At 42.4% G+C, this 27,694-nt stretch overlaps 1 protein-coding gene across 1 annotated transcript; it reads left to right on the forward strand.

Moving 5' to 3' along the window:
• The first annotated feature begins 1,078 nt into the window (after positions 1-1,078).
• On the forward strand, positions 1,079-27,183 carry KDM4A (lysine demethylase 4A). The gene is made up of 22 exons (XM_083510781.1): positions 1,079-1,215; positions 2,478-2,666; positions 3,505-3,680; positions 4,459-4,573; positions 4,877-5,070; positions 5,352-5,401; positions 6,713-6,816; positions 7,556-7,693; positions 8,652-8,899; positions 9,606-9,796; positions 10,631-10,983; positions 11,552-11,672; positions 12,536-12,714; positions 14,272-14,467; positions 15,682-15,758; positions 16,807-16,862; positions 17,509-17,617; positions 20,028-20,216; positions 22,080-22,250; positions 22,967-23,086; positions 23,566-23,658; positions 24,072-27,183. The coding sequence occupies exons 2-22, from the start codon at positions 2,529-2,531 to the stop codon at positions 24,210-24,212; spliced, it is 3,159 nt and encodes a 1,052-aa protein (XP_083366907.1). The 5' UTR covers positions 1,079-1,215; positions 2,478-2,528; the 3' UTR covers positions 24,213-27,183.
• The last annotated feature ends 511 nt before the right edge of the window (positions 27,184-27,694 follow it).

Consider the following 27,694-nt stretch of genomic DNA (forward strand, 5'->3'; position numbering starts at 1 on the left):
GCGCCCACCGCCGCCCGAGATTATTGGGGGGGCTGAGCCCCCCCAAACGAATTTTTGAGGGGGCTCGGGCCCCCTCAAGCCCCATGGAGTCGGCGCCTATGCCTGTGCAGAAAAAAGCCTTCTCCCTCCAGTAACCCCTGGCTAACTTCCGAATTGTTACTAAATTATTACCGGTATGTACAACATGCCTCTCCCTTCTTCATTGGATGTTTTTAAACAGAGGTGGCCATCTCTCTGGGATTCCTTAGTTGTGACTCCTGAGTCGCAGGCTGTTGGACTAGATGACCCTTGGAAGTCCCTTCCAGCTTTACGATTCTACAATCTCTTTGGTAAAACAATAAACAATACAGATTTGCCACCTCGCCAGTTTAAAACCGAGCCATGTTGGAATTGGGCTCCAGCGTCAGCGCTGAGAAGTAAATAAAGGAACGACAGTAATTTCTCCTTGCGTCGAGGAAATTCAACCAACATGTTTTCGCTTTCAGTGCTTAAGTAAAATGAAAAGCAGACGTACAAAATAATAACAGGGTATCGCGCACGCTGCTGTCCCCTATATCAACAAACCCTTATGCCGCTTCTCCTTTCAATATGAAAACGGTTATTAGATAACCCCCTCACCAACGGTGGAGACTCCCTCCCTCCCTCAGCGTCTCCCCACAAACACAAAGTCTGCTTAACGACAAGACTCCCTTCCTCACTGATTGGCTATTCTATGGTCGAGTCGATTCACACACTTCTCCTTGCTGACTGGATCGGAACTATAATTACAGTACGTGAATCTCGTTGTGGGCGGAGACCGCTTGGGAATATGGAGAAAGGGGCGGAAAAAAGGGAGCGAGAGAAAGACTGAGCTGTTTCTTTACTAACTCGAGCGGAGGGGGCGTCCTATGGTCGTTCGAACAAACAAAGTCGCAATATCGCCTCGCGCAGCCGTAAAATAGCGTCGGAACTACTTTCACGGCAGGGGGCACTAATCCGACCAGTCGTCGCGGCGGCGAAGGGGGGGCTTGACGCGGACGAGACTTTTGTGATTGGCATTGCAGATAGCCTATGAGACGGTAACGCCGATCCAGACGGTCGTGGGGATTGGACTGTGACTGGGAAGCGCCCCCGACGCAACCGGGAGGGGGCGGAGCATAGGACGGTTTCGGCCCCAGGCTAATACTCGAGCCTTGGGCCTTGGCAAAGACGGAGGTGGTGCTTGTATGCACGTAGGTGAGTACGAATTAAGGGGGCTTTCTTGGGGGAGCCGTGGCAGTGCCGGGGGCGGGCGGCGGACTGACTGACTGACTGAGGCGCGAGGGTAGCGAGAACGGGGGAGTGGGGAGCGAGGCGGGTCCGGGTGGGGCCCCTCTCGGTTGGCTTGAAGTCGCGTTTGAGGAACGGGAACCGTCGAGAGCAGCGGAAGACAGTCCTTTCGGGTGGGAGTGGATGGAGGGTGGGCTCCCCTCTCTGCTGGATTGATCTCTCTCGGGGCTCAGAGCCGCGCCGTGTGGTGCCAGGCCCTGGCTTCATGAGTGGAAGGGGTGAGGGACGGCCGGTCTCGCCGCCTCCGCGCACAAGCGAGCGACCCGATTTTCCTCGCCTCCCCTAGGCCGGGTTTTGTAACCGCAAGCGCAGCCCTGGGCGCCCCTACAAAGATGAGTGCTGTTAAGCCCCTCACGTCTCGCAGCGACGGGCGCAGCTTCCTTTCTTCTCCTGGAGAGGCAGGCCTCTCTCCCGTGTGTACAAAACCAAACAGGCCCGGCCCATCAAACAGTGCCGCACGTGCCCCTGTCAAGGAGACATCCTTCTCCTAAGAAGAGCCTTGCTGGCCGTAACACCGGGTCATATCAAAGGCCTGTCTAGTCCAGCATCTTATTTCCCACCGAGAAGAGCCAGGTACCCCCAAGAAGAAGAACAACACGAGCGTAGTAACCCTTTCCTGCTTGTGGGCCCCATCAACGATGAGATTCATAGCCATACTGCTGCCTCTTTCCCCTAGGCTTCATGGCCTTTCAGGATTGATAAATGTCTTTGTTGGAGGAGAAAGTAACTCTTTGGTGAGAAATGTAACTCAAGCTTCCGTGTCAGGAAATGCTCTCAATAAAACAAAAGCAAAAGCATCGTCATACCGTATCCTCTGTAGCTAACCATCAGAGCACCTTCCAGTATCCCAAGAGTGAGAATGGTGGGGTCTTTCGCAAACAGCAGCGTTGGCAGTATACCCTGGTCCTTGTTCTCTGACAGGGGATTTTTATAGTGTGACGGATGTTTAGGAGGCACAAGCTGTTGAGTAAAACACGGTGAAAGTTAGGAGGATTTGTTTTTTTAATTGTCATTCCACTCCCAAGATAGTTGGGTTATTGATCTTTGAGAAATGGGAGGGGAAATGCCTTCATTTATGTTTAGCATTCTTTATATATTATGCTTAAACTATCCTGGATAGGCCTGATTTGATTATTTATTTGTGTTATTTGAATGGTTGTTTGTATTAGTGCACTTTTTTCCTGGTTCACATGTGACAAGGACAATTGTGAACAAGAACCATGGCATCTGAATTTGAAAACCCGAATCCAAGTGCGAGAATAATGACATTCCACCCAACTATGGAAGAGTTCAAAAACTTCAGCCGTTACATTGCGTATATAGAGTCGCAAGGAGCTCATAGAGCTGGACTGGCAAAGGTAAATCAGACCACAAAAGTGTTCAAAATGTTCTCTAGTATGATTCAGAAAAATATAGTGTATAGTTAACTTACTTACATGGGGGTTACAGTCCAGAGATCACACCTAAAGCCAAAATCATGTTTAGTCCAAACCCATTATGTTTAGTGACGGGTAGGATTGCCAAATTTTCCCTGAACGCCACTCCCTTTCTGCCTGTTTTATTTTTTTTACATAAAGCTGAATGAGCAAATGTGCCTAAGTTGCCCTACTGTAATTTGTTGAGAACCACAGCATAGTGCTAATGGGAAATGTATTTTGCAGTGAAGACGTGTCTTTGGAAAGTTTTGATACACAGCTGCATGCCGTTGATGCTAAGGAAATAGTTCTTATTTTCAGTACAAATAGGTCTTATTATTCCTCACTGATAAAAATTGAGTTGTTTAGATTTTCATAGTCAGACATGGAAATTTTGCACGTTATCTAATACTATTTGCTTAACAATATTTGAGATGAAGGGTGATTCCCCCCCCCATATTAAAAGTTGAGACATTTTAATGACTGTATAATTCTAACCATGTCTACTCAGAAGTATGAGCTATTTAATTCAATTAGGCTTAGTCCCAACTAATTATATCAAAGCATTATGCCAATGAAAACTATATTTTAGAATCATAGAATTGTAGAGTTGGAAGGGATCCTGAGGATTATCTACTCCAACCCACTGCAATGCAGGAATATGCAGCCGTACCCTTGAAATAATATCTTATGAAATCATATGCCTTACTGGGTTACTTCTACAGGTTTTATTTACTTGCTATTTTGAACCACTGTATCATTTGTCTTTTGAACTTTCTAGGTTGTTCCTCCAAAGGAATGGAAACCACGCAAATGGTATGATGATATTGATGATGTGAACATCCCAGCTCCTATTCAGCAAGTGGTTACAGGCCAGTCAGGCCTCTTCACACAATATAACATCCAGAAGAAAGCTATGACAGTTCGGGAGTTCAGGAGGATAGCAAATAGTGATAAGTATGAAAGTTTAAATACATTTCTATTCTGTAATTTTGTCTATCACAGTGATAGCCAACATGGCACCTTCCAGATGATGTTGGATTACACCTTCAATTCCTGGCCATTAATTATGCTGGGTGGGGCTAATGGGAGTTGTAGTCCAAAACACATGGAGAGCACTACATCAACTACCTGCTCTAGTTTCTTTTTTAAAATGACTGCCAAGTAATGCCCATGTATGACCTGTCCTTTAGTTTTAACAAAAAGAACAGATCTTCATACACAAAGGCATGAGTCAGCCCCAAGGATCCCCTGCTGCGCATTGCAATTCTTGCACCCATAAGAAACTGATGTTTCGTCCTGTTCTGTGGCTCATGGGAATTGTGTTTATCCCTGCTGACCACCCAGGAACACTGGTGTTCTTTGTCAAAGATTATCACCAGAATAATTGAGATAAAATTATCCAGTCATGTACTGTATTTCTTAATGGTCTTTTCCTTCTCAAATTATGCAAATCAGTTTTTTTGGCAAAGAACTTGAGCCTGACTGCATAGCGTATAAACATTATTACTAAAAGTAGAAAAGAACAAGAATGGAACATTTGGCTTCTTAGTTCTGCATGTTTATACTTATACATATTCCCTCTATCCATAGTTCTTATCTAATCTGTTTTCTATAATACATTTTTATTAAGACTAATCATTTTTTTTAAAAAAAATGACTGCTACTTTTTCTGACATTTCTATGAGATATGCCTATGAAAAAGAAAGTGAAAAGCAACTGCCTTCTATTTTAGATACTGCACCCCTCGATATACTGATTTTGAAGACCTTGAACGCAAATACTGGAAGAACCTCACATTCAATGCTCCAATATATGGTGCAGATGTTAATGGCACACTCTATGACAAGGTAAGAAGCAAACTTATGAATAGGTGTCTCTAACTTGTGTATGGTTTACCTTGCTTTCAATAGTGATTACAAACTCTTAACCTTGATGCTGAGCTCTAACCATTGTAGGGTGTCACTGAAGCAAGTGCAGACTTACCTGTCCCTGTTGCTGAAATTACCAATAGGGCAAGGAGCAGAGGTTAGCAGTAATATAGGACAAATAATATTAGTTATTACAGCTAATATAGGACAAATAATATTAGTTATTACAGCTGATAAGATGTTAATTGTTTGTTTCTGTTTGGCTTCATTTAATTTCTTCAGCATGTAGATGACTGGAATATTGGCCATCTGAATACAATTCTTGATGTAGTAGAGAATGAAAGTGGCATTACTATTGAGGGGGTGAATACACCATATCTCTACTTTGGAATGTGGAAAACATCATTTGCCTGGCACACAGAGGACATGGACCTCTACAGCATCAACTACTTGCATTTTGGGGAGCCCAAGTCATGGTGAGAGAACCTGTTATGGAAAAGCGTTTTGTATATAAACTTTACTTATATTTACCATTCTGTATTTCTAGTAAGAGTCTCATGGGCAAGCAAACTTTCTGACTTCCTTAGTTTGGAAAAGAACAAAATTGGCCTATAAACGTTGGTAGCTTAGTAATTGAAATTCTTTCTCCATTATTTCCTATTATTATTACTACTACTATTATTATTATGATATCTAAAGCTCTTCAACCCCAAGCTCCGCTATGCTTTTTGTTTACTTAACGTGTTTGTGACTACAGGTACTCCATTCCTCCAGAGCATGGGAAGCGGCTGGAACGCCTTGCTAAAGGTAACCATCTCTTTCTGTCTCAGTGGATGTATGCAGTTGATTGTTTCTGAAGAGCCATAGGATCTACTTTCGCTTTAACGCTACCATGGCAATAACCCTAATCCAGCATTATAAACCTAACAGCAGGGAGGAAGAACTTGTTGCACGTGGGGGAAAAACCTTTTCTAGTGCAGCAACTTACCCTAGTTCCCATACAGTTCAACTGACAGGTTAGTGGAGTGATGAAATTTATTAAATCACAGTCAGTTTCTGAATGTTGAAATGAGCAATGTTGGAAGACTATTACCCTTGCACAGCTCCCTTTTCTTTTTTAAGGACTACATAGGTGAAGATATGCACAAACATTCATCTTTTCATGTATCTTCAAAGAAAAGTTAGTTCCTCAATTGCTATGTCCTTGCAGCTGAAAGAGGAAGCATTACTCATCAGCACAATCCAGTAGATCACTGTAATAATTGTGCCAAAATGTATAAATATACAGTATATAATACAACAGTGATGGTTGTACTGCTGGGAGCTAGTTTTGGCTTCCTTGGGCAATGCCTGACATTGGAGAAATTGGAAAACCATTTCGAGAAGAGACCTTGGGTGTGGGGAAGGACTGTACCCCAGTGTGTAGTGCACATATCCTTCATAATGGAGCTCCAGGTTCAGTACTCGGCATCTCCGGTTAAAGACCGAGCAGGGCTGGGAAATATCTCTGCTGAGACACTTGGTCTCTGAATGAGTGTGTGGGAAGGGAAATTTCTTTGTGGTGGTAACCATTCTTAGAATCTGGGAATGAAGTGTTTGCTTTTATTCCTGCACTCCTACTTGGGGGGGGGGGGCGTTGAAGTTAGGCTTATTGTCTTAATTGTAATCTGTTTAGGCTTTCAAAATGTTTTTTACTCAGCTTGATTAAAGGAAATCCACTAGTTAGCTTCACTTTCTTTGGAACCCACAAACAAGATGCAGCTTCTATTAAGAGTCTAACAAACGGATATTAATCTCCACCTTAGTTCTTGGGGTTTTTATTGTGAGGTGTCCCCCTCCCCCATTTTCATTATTTTGGTCCTTATTCTGAGTCTGTGACATAATTTGTATTGTGCTATGAGATTGGATAAGGAAAGACTGTTCACCTTTCCATTTGAAACAAGTGAGTACAGTCACCTTTGAGAGAGCATGATAATGGTCTGATTTTTTTGCAGTCTTGTCTCTCTCCTGCTTGAGTAGCAAGAGTCGAGAATAAAGTATTAAATAATGTAGCCAAAGGGTATTTATGTGAGCAGCCCTTTTCATCTAGGAACACATATAACATCTTTACTTGAACAGGGTTCTTTCCTGGAAGTGCCCAGAGCTGTGAAGCTTTCCTTCGTCACAAGATGACCCTAATATCTCCATCAATATTGAAGAAATATGGCATTCCATTTGACAAGGTGAGAAAGGAGCATTGGCATTACTGCAGTTTTAGAGTACATCTAAGGAAGCATCAGGGATCCTTGTAAGATGACAGGAATTGGATTTCTGAGAAGTTGATGAAAACACCAGAAAATACAAAATCTCTTATGAGATCCCTTAAACTTTGGCCTTCCTATTTCTAGAAAGGTCTGGTCTTAAACTTACTGGACAAGATAGTTTTCTTCTGCAAGTGAATTATAAGGTGCAGGGTTTGATGCTGTGCAGAGGGATGTAGCAAATTATTATTTATTTGATTTGTGCCTACTTAGCATAACATGCCTTAACATAGGGGTTGGCCACATAGGGGTTGGCCACATCTCTATTCTAATAACAGTTTCACAGTTCTAATTGAAATGGAAAAGGCACTACTATAGCATTGAAAGATGGTTTTAGTCACTCAGTCTCAGCTGATACATAATTTGTCTAAATATTTGTTTACGAATGTACATGTGGCCAAATAAAATTTTAACTAAAATGTATGTTGCACCTCATTTCTTCTTCTGTCCAGATTGAAATATGCCATATATAGTTCAATTTGCAGAAGTTCTCAGTCTCCTAGAAATTTGAGAATAGTGCAAGTAAATCAGCTTTTGACAATTTAATTATTTGAGCAAAAGGGTAATTGAGCCCTATGATTTTGGATTCATAGTATTAGAACTTACAAGTAAGAGATAATGTGAAATGCAGATAATCTTAAGTGGCCTTCCTGTCTTACAGGTGACCCAAGAAGCAGGTGAATTCATGATAACCTTTCCTTATGGATACCATGCTGGCTTTAATCATGGCTTCAACTGTGCTGAATCTACTAATTTTGCTACACTTCGGTGGATTGAGTATGGAAAGCAGTCTGTACTAGTAGGTGTCAATTTGCTTGCTGCTTGAAAAAAATAATCCCTACTTAACAGCTTGATTTTTTGAAAAGGGGATCTTGGAACTACTGTATTTTTATAACAAATGTTTTTGTTGGTGATTCTGGGCTGCAAAGTTGAATCAGCCAGTTTAGTCTTTCTAAGATTGATTATGCTTAAAAATGTGCAGTGGGAGGACTTGATTAGAGAACTTTGGAGTCCTTTACACCTCTACCCCATTCTGGTAAGCAACAGTGATTGTTGGTATAGGGAGAGCTCTGATCTTGCTTCCATCTTTCCCCACAATGGCCAAGTAAGTAGCCACAAGTAGCGTCAGGGCAGCTTTATGGCACCACTGCTCTGGCTGCTCCTGCATAGTTCCCCAAATAGAGGCAAATCTTGTTTCATCTACTGTATAAAGCACAAGGCTTGTGAAATAACAATGTGGTAATGAGACTTGTTGAGTTTCCCAGTACTCTTTATATATGTTGTTTGAGAGAGAGAGATTTTATTGAACCTCCCAGTGCTCTCCCATCCAGGGGTCTGATCAGAGCTGCACACTGATCAGAGCAGTGGGGCAGCTACAAATGGTTCTAGGCCATTCACTGGGTCCTTTTTTATTTCATCATTAATCATTTGTTACACCAACTAACAAATGTGTTGATGTCAGAATACAGCTCACAACCTTTGATATTAAGAATACTAGACAGGAATTGGATGTACACACTTATTACCCAGCACTCTCCAAATACATTTCCAATTAGTCAGTGGAGCCCCCGTACCTCTGTTATCCACTCCCTTTTTGCACATTATTATTTTCAATCTCAAGTCCTAGTACCTGCTTATTAGTTCTGACTGGGAATGGTATGTGAAATTATTGGAGGGAAAACATGGTAGCAGAGTAAAGTAACATTGGACGGAAATAGAAATAGAAGTGGCTTCACTTGGTTTGTTATTCCATGCAGTGTTCATGCCGAAAGGACATGGTCAAAATCTCCATGGATGTCTTCGTGAGAAAATACCAGCCAGAACGCTACAAGCTTTGGAAAGCAGGGAAAGATGCAACTGTCATTGACCACACACTTCCAACTCCAGAGGCAGCTGAGTTCCTTAAAGGAGAGCTCCTCCAGAAAGTTAAGAAGGAGAAGCAATGTCCTGAGGAAAGTGAACCTGAAGAAGGATGCAAAGCAGAGGAAGATATGGAGAAGAAGAGGTATGTTTGTTTTTTTATACCGTACACAGAAATTGTGAAGTGGCCAATTCAGGAGCTGGATATTACCTTCCTTTCCTATGAAAAAATTTGATCAAAAGTGATGATCAACCTACTTAAGGACATGGCCATCAGCAAATTCTTGTTTTGATGTTTTCTGGCTCACAGAGGGGTGATGAATATTTAGATGAGTGCAGGAAATAAAAACCATATAGCTGAGAAGGCTACTTAGTGCTATTTGATCAGCATTTTCTTTAAATATATTTTCACTGTAGGCTTGTGAGGGAGCATTTTACAGAAAAAGCTGAGTTAATTTAATATACTGCAAACATCTGACTAGATTACCCTGCCTTTTTACAGCCTTTTCACCTTAAGTCTGTATCCGTGATGGATACATTACATTGAAGATGGCTACTCCATTGCTACATAATAGTCAAGTCTCTCAGGACCTTTATGTAAAACAGGGATCTTTTTAAAGTTGAGGAGGAAATGCTGTAAAATGTATTCCAAGCATTGATGTCAATGAATGTCCATTTACTCTGCGGAAGAGTGTGGTATGGTTTCTATCACCCTTCTCGGTTGTTGTCTTCATCGTGATACATGCATTTATTTAGTTTTGCAGGAAGTCCATTAATCAACTAGTCCTGAGACATAGCAACTTGCTGTGCTGGGTTCAGTTGTGCTTAACTTGTAAGACTTGTTTTTGCAGCATGCCCAAGCATCGCATTGGAACCAAACGGCACCGCGTCTGCTTAGAGGTTCCTCATGAGGTGAGCCAAAGTGAGGCCTTTCCCAAAGAAGATATGGGTTCAGTGCAGTTTGACATGGAAGTGGCAGAACCGCCTGTTGGACCTGCTAGAGAGCCTGTGCAACAAGGGGACCAAGGGCTTGCACCCCCAGGTAACTGCTTCAAGGTCTTGCTCCATTGCACTACTCCCATCAGCGTGTACCATGTTGCTGCGGTTTTATTCATACTGTCACTCTGGTGCCATGTACCAGGTGCAACACACATTAGATTGAAAAGGGCTACTGTTTCTGCATTACATGCAGAAATCTAGGCAGTAAATTAGCACAACCTTTAAATCTAACTACAAAATACATGCTCAAAGAAGCTGGGGCAATCACAGAGAAAGTAGATGGGTTCTTTGCAGTAATGTTCACCTTAAGTTATTCAGAGTCATTTGACAAAAGAAGTCCAATACTACCGTGTCATTAAAAGCTTTTAGAACAAATTAATAAAGTGAATAGCGGTTATCCCCCATATCAAGAGGTGTTCATCTGAAAGTTGTAAAGGAACTGATACAGAATTGCCAAAGGGTTCATTGTGGTAACAATAAATTGCCTATTGTTAACTTTCTTAGAAGGTAGCTAATATGTAGTGTTTAAAAGATTTGAAATAGATTGGGAATGTGCGCTGGGACATGCTAGTAGGGATAATATGTGTCCCCTCCCTCTTCCCTTAATGTTGAGTTTTAACATTATACAGGTGGAGAATTCAAAATGGACAATATCATTTTTTGAAAAAATGCTTATGAAATGTGCAAGCATGCATGCTGAGAAATGGTGGGGTGGTGATGACACTGAGCTAGAATGTTTTCTTGGTGTTTGAAGTCTTGGAATAAAAAGGTTGCTGGGGCACTGCTGGCATAGCCAGGATCACCTCTGGAAGCCTCACTTGGAATTTGTCTCATTTGGCAGTTACTAATGAGTGCTTTAAACCTTGCTTTGGTCCAGAATATGCAGATTCCTCGGAAGTAAAATTCGAAGAACTGAAAAATGTCAAACTAGAAGAGGAAGAGCCAGACGCAGCTGTTTTGGATCTTTCCATCTCTCATTCTGTGACTTCAGCCTTGACCCAGTCAGCCATGAAGCAGAGTTCAGCCTCCAGCTCTCAGTCTGGCTCTTCAATGTGTTCAAGTTCTTCAGATTCTGAATCTCCTGACTTCCCCAGGCAGGCTCTTGAGCAAACTGAAGTTCTCACAGTGCACAGTTATGCTAAAGAAGAAGTCGGTGGCATGGACAGTGAGCAGCCCTCTGGAAAAAAAGCCAGTGCTACTACCCATGTGAATGAACAGGAACTTGCAAAAGTAATTGGAAGATTAGTATTGCGATTGCATTACAAGAGCAGTCTTGCTGTAGCATATGCTGCAAGCAGACTAATGATCAGTGATATCTAAATTGTATGAATTGTGTAATAGATCAGGCTTGACCTTAAGACTGGTCTTCTTTTATGTAATGTGATGTCAGCTGGATCCTTGTAGTGTTTTGCTAGTACAAGCATAAGCTAGATGTTAAATAGGTGTGCTAGGACTGTGTTTTCTGCTTTCGGCACCAAGTAACTCTAGATGTCCAAAAGCTAAATATTTGCACCTCTGGTTTTTAAGACATGAGTACTTTCTCCGAGTGAAAGTCTTGTATGTCATGGAACATAAGCCACAAAACAAACAAGCTGTTTTCACTTTCAGACTCTGTCCTGTAGCTTGGTACAGCAAAAGCATTTTGCAGATTTCGGCTTTTCTCTCTCTTCTTCCTGACTTCAGTTCTGAAAATTCTCCCCCACCCCACCCCACCGCCCGCTCTGCGCAATCTGTTTATGTTGTGCTGCATCTGTTGTCTTTGAAGAGATGTCCACTGACCTACCTCTGTCTTTTCCAGATGGCGAAGGAGTACATCAGATCAGTAAAAGACCGTAAAAAATCAAAAGGGCGTCGCCAGCCCCTGAGCAAACTACCACGCCATCACCCACTTCTGGTTAAAGATGGCCTCAGTGATGATGGTAAGTTCAGTGTTGTTTCCTTACCGCAATAGAGATCTGTTGTGGATGCTAGTGAGGATTGGGGATTCCCAAATGTGTGCCCTTGTGCAATTGCTGGGCAGACACAATTTTTTTTATTTTTTAAAGGTGTGCGTATTGCTCACTTGTTTCCTACATGCATGCCACATTTGTGCAAAATGAACACATTTGAATGAATGAATTGGAAGGCAGGGACAAAGACAAAGGGGAATGCGTACTGGCATGGATGGAAGCAAGCAGATTTTGTCTCCAACTGCAATGTGTGTATATGTGGACTAATGAAGTAAAATTTGAATGGAGAAAATGTGGATTCCAAACGAAATCCCTGCCCCCACGTTATTCCTTGAAATATGTCCTCTTACTCATTTCTGGAATATTTTGATTAATAATTCCTGAGAAGATGCAATGCGTGGCTAACTGAACTAGAATTACTCTGGCATTGAATTTTTAGCCAGCAGGCTAGGGGCAGGTACAGGGCTTTGATCTGTTTTGGTTCCTAAAATTCAACACACTTTTTGTATCTATTTACATTTAGTGCGTACTGTGTTACTTCCAAGTTATTGATCCCATAAATTAAATAGGCTTGAGGATCATCATGCTAGAGCTTCCACTATTGCACCACATGTGTGAGAACCATGCTTGTAATTGCTGCTGGTGAAGCAAACTTTCAGCAGAACTGGGCAGTTGTACACTTTTGGGGATAGTGAGACCAGTGTCGTTTGGTAGTACTTGTGAAGTGGGTCAAATCATTAAGGAATTTTCCAGCAATCTATAAGTCCCTTGACTTGGCTATTTTGCAGCTCAGGTTTGTAAGCTTTGAAAGACCCCTGTGTATCTTATTGCAGAGATGTCAGAGCAGCTGGGACCAGATGAAGAAACTGAGGAGATAGAAGCATGGGCAAAGCCACTCAGCCAACTATGGCAGAATCGCCCTCCAAACTTTGAGGCAGAAAAGGAGTACAACTCAGCCATGGCTCAGCAAGCCCCCTATTGTGCAGTCTGCATGCTGTTCCAAACCTACCAGGTAAGCAGACCAAATCTTTTAGAGGTCTTTGTAGTGCACCAATGCTGAGAGAAAATAGCCAAGGATATAATAAAAACTAGGTTGTGGATATTGAACACCAAGAACTAACAGCAGCAGCAGAGAAAACATGTTCCCCTCTTAACTTTCAACTTTCTTGGGCATACAAAATTAACCACAATTATATTGAATTTTTGCTTAATCCTCAAGAAAGAAGGGCATTTTTGCTGGCCAGGTTTAATTCAAATCCTTCAAACCTCCTATGGGCAAGGTTCTCGGGAATGGTGGAAGGAGAAAGAATTTGCCCATGTGAAGACCATCAGGTGGAAACTCTTACACATATGGTTCTTAAATGTAAACTATATATTGATCTCCACCAGCAGTTCCTAGATCAACTCTGCATCCCCAAATGGAAACCAGAGTTTCATACATTTTCTATTATTGGGAATAATCAGGAGCTTACCAAGTTAGTGGCTAAATACCTTTATCTGGTTTTTTGTCGTCGAAACACATTGCAGACATCTGATCTCTCTGGAGACCTAGAGATCTAATGTTAGACTGCTTTGCCGCTTTCATTTGACAAATGTTTTGTGTCACTGGAAAGGCGGGAATTCTGTATTGATTTGCTATGGATGTTTGTATGTGATGCCAATAAGAGGTTTGATGATGATTAGTGAAATATATATAAAGCACAGTTTTAATGGATACAGTTTTCAAGAATGCCCTTTTAAAAGTGCTTGAAATGTGTCTGAATAATTTGCATGCATCTTAAAAGGCATGTACCATTTTGTATCTGTTGTTTGATCTTAATTCAGTTGTACAGTAACATTTTATTGGTTGTGCAGTTTGTTTGGCGGTCTTTTTTCTTAAACAAGGAAGAGTTCACTAAGCCTTCCCTTCAATATTACCTTGCAGAGTTTGCTTCCATAGAGAGTTACTTGTGAAAATACTGCGGGGTATGGGTCTCTTTAAATCGTGTTGGATTGTTTCCAACAGCTGCTAGAGCCTACCCTTATCAACACCTTCCATTTAGCTTCTCTGAGCCAAATCTATTAGAAACCTCTGTAGCAGTTTGATGTGACCCAGGAAGCATTGAATATGGGGCAAGATAATAAAACAGAATGGGTACTATAATGGGATTACAGTACAAGATAACTGAGGTCTAATTTAGCCTGTCCTCGATCTTGGCACATGATTACTTGTTTAATTTTAAATTACTTGTTTAAATTGTTTAAATTATTTAAAATTATGCCCTCACATTTGTACTTCGGTCTGACAGCAAGTTGGCTTACTGGGTTGTGGGGGGGATGTCAGTAATATTTAGTGTTTCTTTCTCACTAGGGAATTCTACTAAATCTACATCTGATTTGTCACTAACCTTGTCATTGGCTGTGTTACTTGTCTGTTTAAGACTAGAGTATTGTAGTTCTTGTGTTTGGACAGGACTGTACCTGATAGGTAGCGTACTGAATGAGTAGGTGGCCTTTGTTATTACCTACACTCTTAACTGCCTTTCCAAACTGGTGTCCTATTAAATGACTCTTTTTCCTCCTCTCACAGGCAGATTGTGGAGGCCAGAGCTCGCAGGCAGCTCCAGATGCTGATGGAAAGATGAGAACTAAGCCCCTGATTCCTGAGATGTGCTTTACTACCACTGGCTGCAGCACAGATGTCAGCCTCTCCACTCCGTACTTGGAGGAAGATGGCACCAGTCTTCTGGTCACTTGCAAACAGTGTCAAGTTCGAGTACATGCCAGTGAGTACTAAATATCCTGGGTGTGATCCTGTGCTATGATATTAAATGCTGTCCCTCCATTTTACTCTGTTTTAAAAAGGGAAAGATGGACCTGTGGTAACTCACTGCTACTTTTTTTATATATAAAAAAGGGGAAGGATGCAGAAAAATATTATTGAGTTGCCTTCTGGGAACTACCTTGATTTGTACAGAGAATAAAATGAACAAGTGCATGGAATACCTTGCATTAGTGTGAATTAGCTTAGAAATGAACAGGAAATCTAATCTGTGCACATAGTAGAACTAGAGCATGCCAAAGAAATTATGCAGCAGATTAAAAAAAGCATACAGAAAGCATTTGCACACCACACGTAGTGGAACTATGAAATTCTTCCACTTGAAAGTTTGTATAAGAGTTCATTAAAAAAAGACAGCAAATGATCAATAGGAATATCAGCTGCTATTAGGATTGCCACAATAAATTGTCTACATAATGTTTTGGGTATTCTTAACACTTCCAGTCTCTAGCTATTTATAGTGAGAAAACTAAATCTGGTTAGTTACCCTGTTTTAATATTTTAGCCCCTCATTCCTAACAGTGACCAGAGTCAGGATCTGAAAACCCACCTACCCCTACCCCCATGACTGTTCTTAGGTAAATCATGAAGAAATGTGGGTATTCCCATTTTGAAATAAAATATGAAAAGCGTGTAAGAGGCTCAGTGCTATTGTTAGATATGTATTACTATGATTTGAATGGGTGATGGAATGGTTAGTCTAAAGTCCGCTCATGTTCTGGTGTTGTCTATTTCTTCTCCCTCTGGTCTGAATGCCATACTGTTGTTTTCGGGGACGCAACTGCTGTATTCAGCTATGCAGTGATTAATTATATCAGTAAATAAAGTTACTGAAGCAGGAAGAGTAGAGTCTGAAAAAGCTTGCCAGTTTAGTTATATGCTGCTGCTTCACAGTGAGCTGTGCCCAAAGAAATTTACAACATAAATCAATCTATCAAAGTACAAAAAAGAAAGGGGGAGAAATCAGTTTACAAACCTACCAATAAATCCAAGTAGGATAAAATCAATAATTCAGAAAACATTGAAGAAATAAATAATCTAGATTTAACTTATATTTTGCTCCATATTTATGTATTAATGGACAATACACACACACACACACACACACATGAGAGAAAAAAGCTTCTCCTGTTGAAGTTGTATGTTCATTTGTGTTAGGTTGTTATGGAGTAGCCCCTGCGAAAGCAACTGAGGACTGGAAGTGCTCTAGATGCAAAGCTAATGCCTTAGAAGAGGTAAGAAAATCTTGAATGTCATACCTTTTGCTAAAAAACTCTTGTGTATATGTGTGGGCCTTGACTCAATGCTACTGGGATCTATACATGAAAATGTTCTATTGAAATGTAAATAATATTGTGAGCTAGTTTCTGTTATGAAAATGCTTCATGGAATAGTCTCAAAGGAAATTGGAAGGTTGACTTACTGAAATATATAGGCAATGACTGTTTTAGGCGTGTGCAATTGATGCATGACTGTGCATGCACGTATCATGCTGTCCCCAAAAGTGGCTGGAAAAGGGAGTGGAGCGGAGCTGGTTTTGCTTACATGCACTCCGCTGCTGCCCACGGGGGGTCAAGAACGTAACACCCACACAAAGCAGTCAGTCCCTGTATTTGTGTCTGTGTTTAATGGTAGCCCGTCCATTGAATGCCTCATACTGGAACTGTTACAAAGTGCAAGATTCTTTGAGGTAGCTCTTTTGAAATTTCCCTAAAGCAGTATGTCAGGTTGCACATTGAGATTCCATGTTAAAATTAATATTTATGGTGCTCATTGAGAACCATTATCTGGTCTGCTGGTTTAGAGAATTGGGTCCTGTTTAGTATGTGGCTTATAGGTACTTGAGCTGATAATGGAACTGGTCTGTAAGAGCCACTACCTAACAATTTGGTTAGGATGCTGTATATAGGCTTAGCATCCAGCTGAATAAGACAGAGTTCCTGCTTCACCTCCACCTTCAATTTTCATTGGTGTAGGAGGACTTCCTCTTCATTTGTTCTAGAACTCAACCCCATTGAGTGCATTCTGCCCAGCATGAGACATATGTTAAGCCCTTCATTTCTGCAGGTTTCTAGTAGAATTGGTTTGACTTCTCTTCCGCTTTAGTATGCTAGCTTGACAAAAGTGATTAATGCAATAAAAAGAGAGATAAGCTTGTACAGTCTGCAGGACTGAGCATTTTGTGTGTTTGAGAGAGATAGGAAGGTTCTGTCACAAGGATGAAAGTGAGAATTTCTTCATTTCTTCTGTTTTGGTAACATGGCTTTTTTCCTTACCTGTCAGGATTGCTGTTTGTGCTCACTTCGGGGAGGTGCACTTCAAAAAGCCAATGATAACAAGTGAGTACCAGGGTAACTGAATATGGAAGGAATGCAGGTGGCGCTGTGGTCTAAACCACTGAGCCTAGGGCTCGCCGATCGGAAGGTTGGTGGTTCGAATCCCCACGACAGGATGAGCTCCCGTTGCTCGGTCCCAGCTCCTGCCAACCTAGCAGTTCGAAAGCACACCAGTGCAAGTAGATAAATAGGTACCGCTGTGGCGGGAAGGTAAACGACATTTCCGTGCACTGCTCTGGTTTCGCCAGAAGCGGCTTAGTCATGCTGGCCACATGACCCACAAAAACTGTCTGTGGACCAATGCCGGCTCCCTCGGCCAGTAAAGCAAGATGAGCACCGCAACCCCAGAGTCGTTCGCAACTGGACCTAACTGTCAGGGATTCCTTTACCTTTACCTTTTACTTGGGTAACCGAATATGGAAGGTCTTTTTTCCTAAAATGTGTCAATAATTCACTTAACTTGAAGCAACAGATCTAGGAATTATGAGTTCCTGTTTGGTGCAAAGTGGGTTGAGAGGAAGCACATTTGCTTACCTAACCTTTGTACAAGGCAGGGGTGGGTGTAGGTTTGTTGGTTTCAGATGCATCATCGCCTGCAGCCCATCTTTTATAAGCATGTGCTAACACTCCATCTTCTGATGTTGTTCAGGTGGGTTCATGTTATGTGTGCTGTGGCAGTTCTGGAGGCTAAGTTTGTGAACATCGCAGAACGCAGTCCAGTGGATGTCAGTAAAATACCACTGCAGCGCTTCCGGCTGGTAAGAAGGCAGATTGTTTTGTTCCTTTGAAGTGATCAATAATCCCAGCATATGCTTTTTGATTATTCTTCCATCAACATTCTGATAAAGGATGTAAAATAAGGTTGTTCAGATCAATAAGATAAATGAAGCTGGAGTGCGATTAGAAGCAGAAGCAATTGTACAGGTGTAAAGTAGAACACATAACCTGTATACTGTAACTTCTAAGCACTTCATATACATTGTTCCAGTGATCTGTACAGCAGCCCTAAAAGTTAATTATGTTGTATTATGTTGCAGATAGCAACTTAAAGCTGGAATTATAGCTTGCCAAAGGCCACTAAGTGAACTAATAGCTATAACTATTTGTTTTCTGCATTTACATCCTGCTCTTTTCCCATGAAACTAATTCCAAAGCCCTTCCCACCAACTTTTAGTCAATAGTATTCACCTTGCTCCTGCCTGCAAGATGGACACATCTTTCCTAGATGTGTAATTATGAGGGGTTGAGAGACCCAAAAGCCTACTAGATACAAGAGATTAGAGGGCACTGAAATGCCAACAGCAATGGTCATACCAGTGTCAGGTTGAACACACCAGTTGCATTATAATGAGAGAGCAGACTGCTTATGCTGCAGAGAAAGATGGGGAAAGTAAACTATCCCAAGGAAATGGGCCATTATTCTCCTGCATCCTATGTATGGTGTGCGGTTAACAGCCCTTTTCATCAGCAAGCAGTGTTGCATTACATTTTGTTCTAAATTACCTTGAGCATAGCAGGGGAAATTTACAAAGCAATATGGCATAGACTACCTGCAGCTAACTAAACAGCATGAGTTCTCTATTATTCTTCACAAGGTTCTAGAGTAGCAGTGTTCATTTGTGGAAAGTGCAGTACTGTATTTACTTGATGGAGATCAGTAAGTGCATTGACATTTTAAAAATGAAACATAAAGCCTATAATAAAACACAAATCAGAACTGACAGACCTGTTGAAAATAGGAATTTATCACATCTGAACCCAAACCCTCTCATCTACTTCTCACTTGAAAGAATGCAGATGACTTCTTTTTTTAAGAGCATAGGAAAATTCAGAGAACAAATTCTGAAGGGAAAAGATGTTCTTTTCCACTGAGATAGTAATTGTTATACCTCCTTTCTGTGAAAGGAGACCAGTAATTAATTAGGGAGAGGACAAGGGATAAGCATTCCTTGCTAATTTTTATAGTAAAGATGAATGAATAAGCTATTCACTGGCAGTTGGCTAAGGACACAGCAAGTAAAACCCAGCTGTAGTTTTTTATGGAATACAAGTGTCCCTGCCTAGCTCAAGAGTCTGTCGTCATCATCATCATCATCATTATCATTATTAAGAGATATATAGCTATTCATCAAACGATCTCCGGGCAGTTCACAAGATAAAAATACAAGATAAAAACCCATGGAAACTTGAGCCAGATAAATGACATACTGTCAGGTTAGGGCTGCAGGTCTTCTACACTTCCACAACTTTTGAGACTGGGTAAGCAGAGGCAAAGGTGGGGACAGCATTGATAATTTAGTCACACTTCTCTTTAAGAGATTTTCCTGCTACCCTCTTGATATTACAGTAGCTCCCTCTCACTCAAAGTATGTCTCAAATTTAGTTTGCTGTTTTCAGGGTAGTGTGGTGATATGAACATAATTCATGACTTGTTTTTATTTATGCTTTGGAAAAGCCTTTGTGTTTTGTTCCCACCATGCCTTCATCTCAGTCTTTCATATTACTGTACAGTTAGAATGGGTATCATAGTCCATTAACTGTTGCCCATTTATCTTATATTGTGAATAACCTGCTTCTGTTGTCAGGTATTTCATGTTTTTCAGCTGATGTTGTACAGCTAGGTTGGCACTCTTGTTTATGTACTAGTTCAAAGCCCTGTGCTCTAAATGAGATGCTTGTTCTTTGTCATTTGGGTATTAGACTTTTGGGCATATCAGATATGACATGAGAGCAGGGATATTGGAGGCACCATTCTTGATAATTTCTCAGCAATTATTTGAGGAAGGGAAAGCCCTGTAAGAATTGTGAGGAGACTGCCAGGGAGGGACAGCTAATTGATAAGCCAATAAAAATGATTCATGAGGAGTTTAATGGTCCATCCATTTTTGTGACAAACCCTTGAACAAAAGTTGATGTACTACAAAGCTCACATACATAGGTAAGCGTAAGATGCAAATGGTTAACATTTATATGGAATTTGGAGATATCCACAACATTTGAAAAACTATCTCAATATTTCTAAATCAGTCCTATATAAAGTGTGCTTATTTCAGTACCTAAACTTTAAAAATGTAGCATCCAAGCCAGATTTGAAGCTGATATGACTCACTGTCTTTTCTGGTTGTCATGTTCCTTGAATCTGTTGACTCTAAACTGGTTTGTTCACAGAAATGTGTTTTTTGCAAGAAAAGACGGAAGAGAACTGCTGGCTGTTGCGTCCAGTGCTCTCATGGCCGCTGTCCTACATCCTTCCATGTCAGCTGTGCTCAGGCAGCTGGAGTCATGATGCAACCGGATGATTGGCCTTTTGTGGTCTTCATTACTTGTTTCAGGCACAAGATTCCATCCCAGGCAGAGGTAAGGTCATGGAGGCTGTTAGATTTAGTTTAACTTTTAAAATCATTTGCATATCCATACAGGGATGAAAATACAGTGGTGCCTCGCAAGACGAAATTAATTCGTTCCGCAAGTTTTTTCTTCTTGCGAGTTTTTCGTCTTGCGATGCACGGTTTCCCATAGGAATGCATTGAAAATCAATTAATGCGTTCCTAGGGAAACCGACTTCAGACCAGGTCCGGGGACAGTCTGTCCCCCGACCTCTTCTGAAGGCGGGGGGGGGGTGGACAAGGGCTTTTCTTCCCACCCCCAGCATTTTAAAAAACCCCGGGACAGCGGAGGGCTTCTCCACTGTCCAGGGCGATCTTAAAATGCTGGCGGGCGGCATTTTAAAATCGCCCCAGACAGCGGAGGACTTCTCCGCTGCCGGGGCGATTTAAAAGCCCCTGGGAAGGCAGGCAGGGGGGACAAAGACTTTTGCCCCCCGCCAGCCTTCAGAAGAGGTCCTGGACCTCTTCTGAAGGCTGGCGGGGGCGAAAGTCTTTGCTCCCCCCGCCTGCCTTCAAAAGCTGTCCGGCCCAGGCTTCCCGGACCTTTCCGCCAGCAGCGGCAGCGCTGCCGCTGCTGGCGGAGACTTGCCGGCATGCAGAAGCCTGCGCGCAACGCGCCCAGGCTTCGCGGACGTCTCCGCCAGCAGCGGCAGCGCTGCCGCTGCTGGCGGAGACTTGCCGGCATGCAGAAGCCTGCGCGCAACGCGCCCAGGCTTCGCGGACGTCTCCGCCAGCAGCGGCATCGCTGCCGCTGCTGGCGGAGACTTGCCGGCATGCAGAAGCCTGCGCGCAACGCGCCCAGGCTTCGCGGATGTCTCCGCCAGCAGCGGCATCGCTGCCGCTGCTGGCGGAGACTTGCCGGCATGCCGAAGCCTGCGCGCAACGCGCCCAGGCTTCGCGGACGTCTCCGCCAGCAGCGGCATCGCTGCCGCTGCTGGCGGAGACTTGCCGGCATGCCGAAGCCTGCGCGCAACGCGCCCAGGCTTCGCGGACGTCTCCGCCAGCAGCGGCATCGCTGCCGCTGCTGGCGGAGACTTGCCGGCATGCAGAAGCCTGCGCGCAACGCGCCCAGGCTTCGCGGACGTCTCCGCCAGCAGCGGCATCGCTGCCGCTGCTGGCGGAGACTTGCCGGCATGCCGAAGCCTGCGCGCAACGCGCCCAGGCTTCGCGGATGTCTCCGGCAGCAGCGGCATCGCTGACGCTGCTGGCGGAGACTTGCCGGCATGCCGAAGCCTGCGCGCAGTGTGCCCAGGCTTCGCGGACCTCTCCTGCCTTCAAAAGCCGTCCAGGATAGCAGGAAGCGCTTCCCTGCTATCCCGGACTGCTTTTAAAATGCTGGCGCTGGGGAGCAAAGCCTTTCGGCCCCCGCCAGCCTTCCAGGACCTCTTCTGAAGGCCGGAGGGGGGGAAAAGGCTTTGCTCCCCACCGCTAGCATTTAAAAGAGGTCCCCGGAGATTTCCCTATGGGCTTTCGCCTTGCGAAGCAAGCCCATAGGGAAATTCGTTTTGCGAAGCGCCTCCAAAATGGAAAACCCTTTCGTCTAGCGGGTTTTCCGTCTTGCGAGGCGTTCGTCTTGCGGGGTACCACTGTAGTTAGGAATCCAAAGACATGCAGCACCAGCAAAACACATAGCGCTTGGGAGGGGAAACAGTGATCTCCTTTGTTCAATGGAGGAGCATATCATTTTAGGGCTCTGTGTTAATTGACAGCTTTGGGCAAGTTATCTTACCCTTCCTGGACATAAAATGCATTGGAAGTGCTTCGCTCCCTGAGCAGTGGTCCATAAGCTTGGAAGTTTTATTTATCTTGACTATGGCTCTTCTTTTTTCTTCAGCGAGCCAAGGCTGCTCTTCAGGATCTTACTGTGGGGCAAGCAGTGATCAGCAAGCACAAGAACGGGCGTTTCTACCAATGTGAAGTGGTCAATCTGACCAAGGAAACCTTTTATGAGGTCAACTTTGACGATGGCTCCTTCAGTGACAACTTATACCCAGAAGACATTGTGGTATGCTATGTAATGAAAGATCCATTCCACTAGAGGGTGTATAGTTTAAGGAAATACCTTCCTGAATGCTCATATTGCATCTCAGTTCACATTGCTGAAGTATTAGTGTTCATTGAAGTGGGACAAATCTCTAAAGCACCTGAACAGGGCTCAGCATATCACTTTGGGCTGTAGGATGTAGACTCTGAATGGAGCACTTAAAATGCCTGACTGCTATAAAGTACAAATACTTTCCATTTCCTCATCCTCGGTGTTTTTGTACCTTTAGCATCATTTTTTAAAGGATGCCAGATAACAGCAGCTGTGGTAGGAGCACATATCTGAAACACCAAGGATAAAGTGTTCTTTGTTTTTTATTGTTAAACCTTTACATGCATTATTGAGAAAAAATAGGGAGAGGTATCTACGGAGATGAATTAGCCACTACTGATTCCATACTGTAGAACAGCTGTGTAGTTGTAGCACCAGATTTGAAGTGTAAACAACTGCCTATTTAAGGCAGCAATGCTCTATGTGTAACACAAGTTTCATTCCTAACAGCAACTAAGAGAGAGCAGTAATTCCACTTAATGAAAGGTCTGATGCCTCCTCAACCCCCATTCATCCACTCAACTGGTAACTCTCTCCAGAGTGGGTTGGATAGTCGGCAATATTTATTCTTCCCATTTGTAAATAGATAATGTTTATCTTTTTCAAAAAATTATCCCACATGATAGAGTCAAGATTGTCTCCAAATGGGTCCTCCAGCTGGAGGTGAAGTTGTTCAAGTGAGATGGACAGACGGCCAAGTTTATGGAGCTACATTCGTGGCTTCGCATGTTATTCAGATGTACCAGGTAAGGACTGAGTGAGAAGGGATTATAGCTCTATCTTCTGTCTCCCCTGTCTTTTTGTATGGGTTTTCCCCCCCCTGATGGCTTACTAACTTGGAGGTCTACTACTTCTGCTCAATTCACAAACTTATTTGTCAGTTGTACAAGTGGCAGATGGCATCTAGGCTTGGCCATAGTCAAGGAGCACTGGTTGAGCTGAGCATTTGAAATTTGACTTGCTTTAATTGTAGTTGTGTGCTATGATTCAAAATATCTGTCCAAGTCCCTTCGCAGTCCCCTCTCTTCTGTTAGCTTGTCTTTCACCATTCCCACCCTGATGTCGCTTGAGGGCATATATGCAGATTCAGTGTTTGTTTCTCAGCATCAGTTCAACAAATGCAGAAGCCATGAGGGGACAGATGGTAAGATGGACATTATCCTGAACTCAGGAAGGCATGGGTTACTGTGCTCACTTGACAGTTGCCTGATTTTTCTGGATGTAGGTGGAATTTGAGGATGGCTCCCAGCTGATGGCAAAGAGAGATGATGTGTACACTCTTAATGAAGAACTTCCTAAGAGGGTCAAGTCAAGGCTGGTGAGTCAAGGAGCAGGGGAGGCTGATCCATATAGTTCTTTTCACAGAGAAGTAAAGTTATAACTCAGACCTTTCTGTGCCTGAGATAGTTCATTTCATGTAGCTATGGGCATAGGTGAATTTTAATTATTAATTTACGATGAGGGGGGCACTATATCCCTGCAAGGCGCAATCCTTGATTTTAAACAGCAATCGTGGATCTTCTCGAAACATTGTAAAATCCCTTGTAACTAGCCCTAATTTTATTTTAATGACTGGCAAACTGAACTGATGCTTCAGAAGCTGCCATTTAAAAGTCCTGAAATTGAAAGCCCAATTGATCACCTGTTTGTGGGGATCAGCTGGGCCACCTCTAATGCAGAACATGAATGGCATTCTCATAGTAACTATTTTGGTTGATTTCTCTCCCACAGTCTGTTGCATCTGATATGCGCTTCACAGAGATCTTCACAGAGAAGGAGGTCAAACAAGAAAGAAAAAGACAGAGGGTCATCAATTCACGCTACCGTGAAGATTACATTGAGCCTGCACTGTACCGGGCCATTATGGAGTAGTAGTGGAGTAGTAGCTGGCAACAGAATTGCGGTGACCACCTCCAGGTGGATCCTAGCACTCCAGCACAGCAGAGGCCAAACAGACTGTCTTTACATCCAGGTTTTTTAAAAAAATAATAATGAAACAAACTTACCTGATTCTGCAGCACCTTGAAGGTGGTTGTAAAGTAATAGGATGGATTCGACTTTACTGGCAAACTCTAAGTCTAGAATTTGGGAGCACTAAATTCTCTGACTTCCTGAACCATTTGGCTCACACCAGCTTGATGGCTTCACTTTTGGCAGTGAGTTTCTTTTTGAAGTACAAACTCTTCTCTACCAGAGGAAAATCTTCTTAATACAACCCCAGGGAGCAACAGACAGCTGCAGTGCTATGGATGAACCCCCTGCTTTTTCCTGGATTAACTGTCTGGTTCAGGGTGTGTTTCCCAGCTCACCATGCCTGCACAAAGCTGGCAAAGTCACTGGTGCTTGACAATTAATTCCTTTTTATATTTATAACCCTGTTTTTGTCATGAGCACGTGTTTTTTCAGCATCACCTCTCTCAGACGGAGCCAAGTGGGATGAAGAAGGGAGAGTGAAACTGATTAGCTCCTTTTAGTCCCTACTTCTTGAACCTTTGATTTAAGTTTTTGTCCTATTTTATATTCAGAGACTTATTTACTCATGCGTTTAATTGTAATAGTATGTGCCTATGTAATAGGAAACTGTTTGGAGCCATTTAGCACGTGCATTCCTTGGGCAAGAGAATCCTAGGAAGTACCCCTCATTAAGGCAATAAGGACCGCAGGCATTCCAGGGCCCTGGTTCTCCTGGGAAGACGAGAAGTCAGGCGCAGGCATGTAGCAAGGATGCCTTGGAAAATAATTGTAAGCGTATCTCACTGGCATTGGCTCCAGCTTGTGGGGTGTCTTGAGTATAAGTTGAGTATTTATAAAATAAGTGCAAAGGTCAGCATTATTGGTATTTCTGTTTAGGAACTTTATGCTGGTTTTGCCCTAAACTAAGATGGTAAAAGTAGCAACAGAACTCATGTGTATTTGGTCCTATCCAAGGTGTGGAAGTTCAAGGGGTATGATTTTGGGAGAGATAAAGGGCTGCTCTTGTGTTTTACAACAATGGGGACAACTTTACGTACGTTCCAGAGAAGAGTGCAAGCTACTTTTATAAGTATGTTATTGTAGTGTATGTAGGGCCATATCGTCATGAACATGCCCTTATCTGACCTTGGAAGATAAAAGTACCCTCTTGTTCATTTGGCTGCTCTGGCAAAGGATGTGGTGCCACAACCCTCTGTTCAGCTATTTCTCTTGCTGTATAAAGATGTGCTGTATCAGAAATTTTAGGGATGGAGTGCCTTCTTACACAACAGACTATGTTGTGGGGTAGGCCACTGCTTCTGTATCAGCCTTGCAGTATATATTGCAAATTCTTATAATGTAATTTGACCAAATTCTCCTTCAGCTTGCAAACACAATCTTCAGGCATTTTTCTGACTCTTCTCTCCCTTTATTAATTGTAATTTTGGTGTGGCCTGAGGCAGCCCATAACGGGGGGGGGGGGGGTTTAATATAAATCTTAATAGCCAGTATTAACTTGCTCTGTGTGTTATTTGAGAGAGTCTAGGAGTGGGGTGACTTCAGAAGCAGTGTATGTGGGATCCCTGAACGCACACACATGTACATACACACAGCAGACTGGAGGATTAGAAAAGTCATTGCATCTCATTGATTTCTGTGACTGTCCTTTGAAGAGTGGCAGCTCCCCAAATGTATAAATCTGCCTTTGGAGAAACACTTCAAATATTCTTGAATGCTTTTCACTCCCTCAGCTATCTGGGTGGGTGGGTGGGCATACTTTTTGGTGCTTTGGGTAACAGATTCCCTCTGGTCGGTATTCTTCTGGTTCCCCAGGTATGATATTGAAAAGCGGAGTCTTCTATCTTTCTTTTTCCCAGGAGCCTCTTCCTGTCCCAGCTGGCATTTTCTGCATCTTGATTCAGGAAGGGTTGTGTTTATTTATATACAGAAATCCTTATGTTGGCATATTTTTTAAAATATGGCTTATTTACTGTTATGCTTCAACTGAAATAATGGGCTTTTCTGTATCAGCTTTGAAACTGAATCATTACCTTAAATATTATCAACATACAAGGGGGATTTTTCCTTATGCTTTTGTTTCAAATTGTCTATGGGAAAAACTAGTCTAGAAGGCATTTAAATTCACCCGATAAAAATTGTCTTGAACTGTAGCTATACTGTGGCTCAGGGCCTTTTCTGAATATTTTTAAAAATGATATCGGGGTTGAATATGTGTGTCTCTGGAAATGGCTGTTCCTATTCTAGACTGTGGGTGAACCTGAAGATAGATTGCAACAGGTTAAAGTAAAACAAATTTATATTGTGAGGAGACAATATGTAAAGTACATTGTGGCTGAACCAGCACACTTTGTGAGAATTCTAAGGATTCTATCCAGAACTTACTATAAGTATTCTGCTCTACTACTATTATGGGTGTGTGTCTTGCTTCATTTAGATCAATTAAATGCATTTAATCTTAGTCAGCATAGGAGATCAGTGAAATAGCAAAGCAGGTGTCTGTCCCCCAAAATGCCAATTATTGATTAATTTTATATAATGACTGTGGGAACTCATTTGTACTGATATTTTAATAGGCTTTTGAGGAGTTAAACTCCTTGTTATTTGCTTCTCCCCTACTTTAAATACAAATTAACTGATTAAGATGCATGAACAGCAAGGAGCAGGCTGAACAGAGTGTTACAGACATTATGTCATTATTACCCTTCTCTAAATTGGACTCCAATAATTTCTGACCTGTTTGAAGTTTTACTGGCTTTGGAATGGCAATGTGAGATGGAGACAAGATAGGCAGCTTTATGTATTGTTTTCAACCTGATCTAGTAATATAATTTTGGACTAGACTCAACTGATTAAATCTGAAACACTTTAACATTGTAAGCCTCATGTATTTAATTACATCATGGAACCTCTATTGCTTATCCCAAGTTCTTCCTTTTGTATCTTTCCTAGTTACATGGTAGTTTGGTCACTGTTTACTCTTAATAACCCTGGATCATCTGATTTTTCTCCCCCCCCCCAACCTTCAAGGGTCATTCCAGATATTCTGAAAATAAATGTACTGCAGTAGGGGTATGCCTTATGCACACTTGAATATACATTTGGAAGTTCATCCGGTTTTAAGCCCACAGCTCCTAATTCAGAAAATGATAGGCAGATGAAATGTGAACAGTAAGAGTGAGAATGAAAAATATAGGTAAAAGGATGGAACACTTTCTTCCTCTCTATCCTCCTCCTTTTCTTGCGGGATGGGATGGGATAAACGTGATTTGCACAATGGTAATATTTCCAACTGTAAAGTGATAGGTGAACTCTCCTGAAAAAAATTTTCTCCATAGAGCAGCAGAAGTGACTAACTTGTAGACCAACAATCTCTGAAGAAT

This window comes from Podarcis liolepis (genome assembly GCF_965112155.1).
Source record: "Podarcis liolepis genome assembly, chromosome: 6".
In the NCBI taxonomy this organism is placed as follows: domain Eukaryota; kingdom Metazoa; phylum Chordata; class Lepidosauria; order Squamata; family Lacertidae; genus Podarcis; species Podarcis liolepis.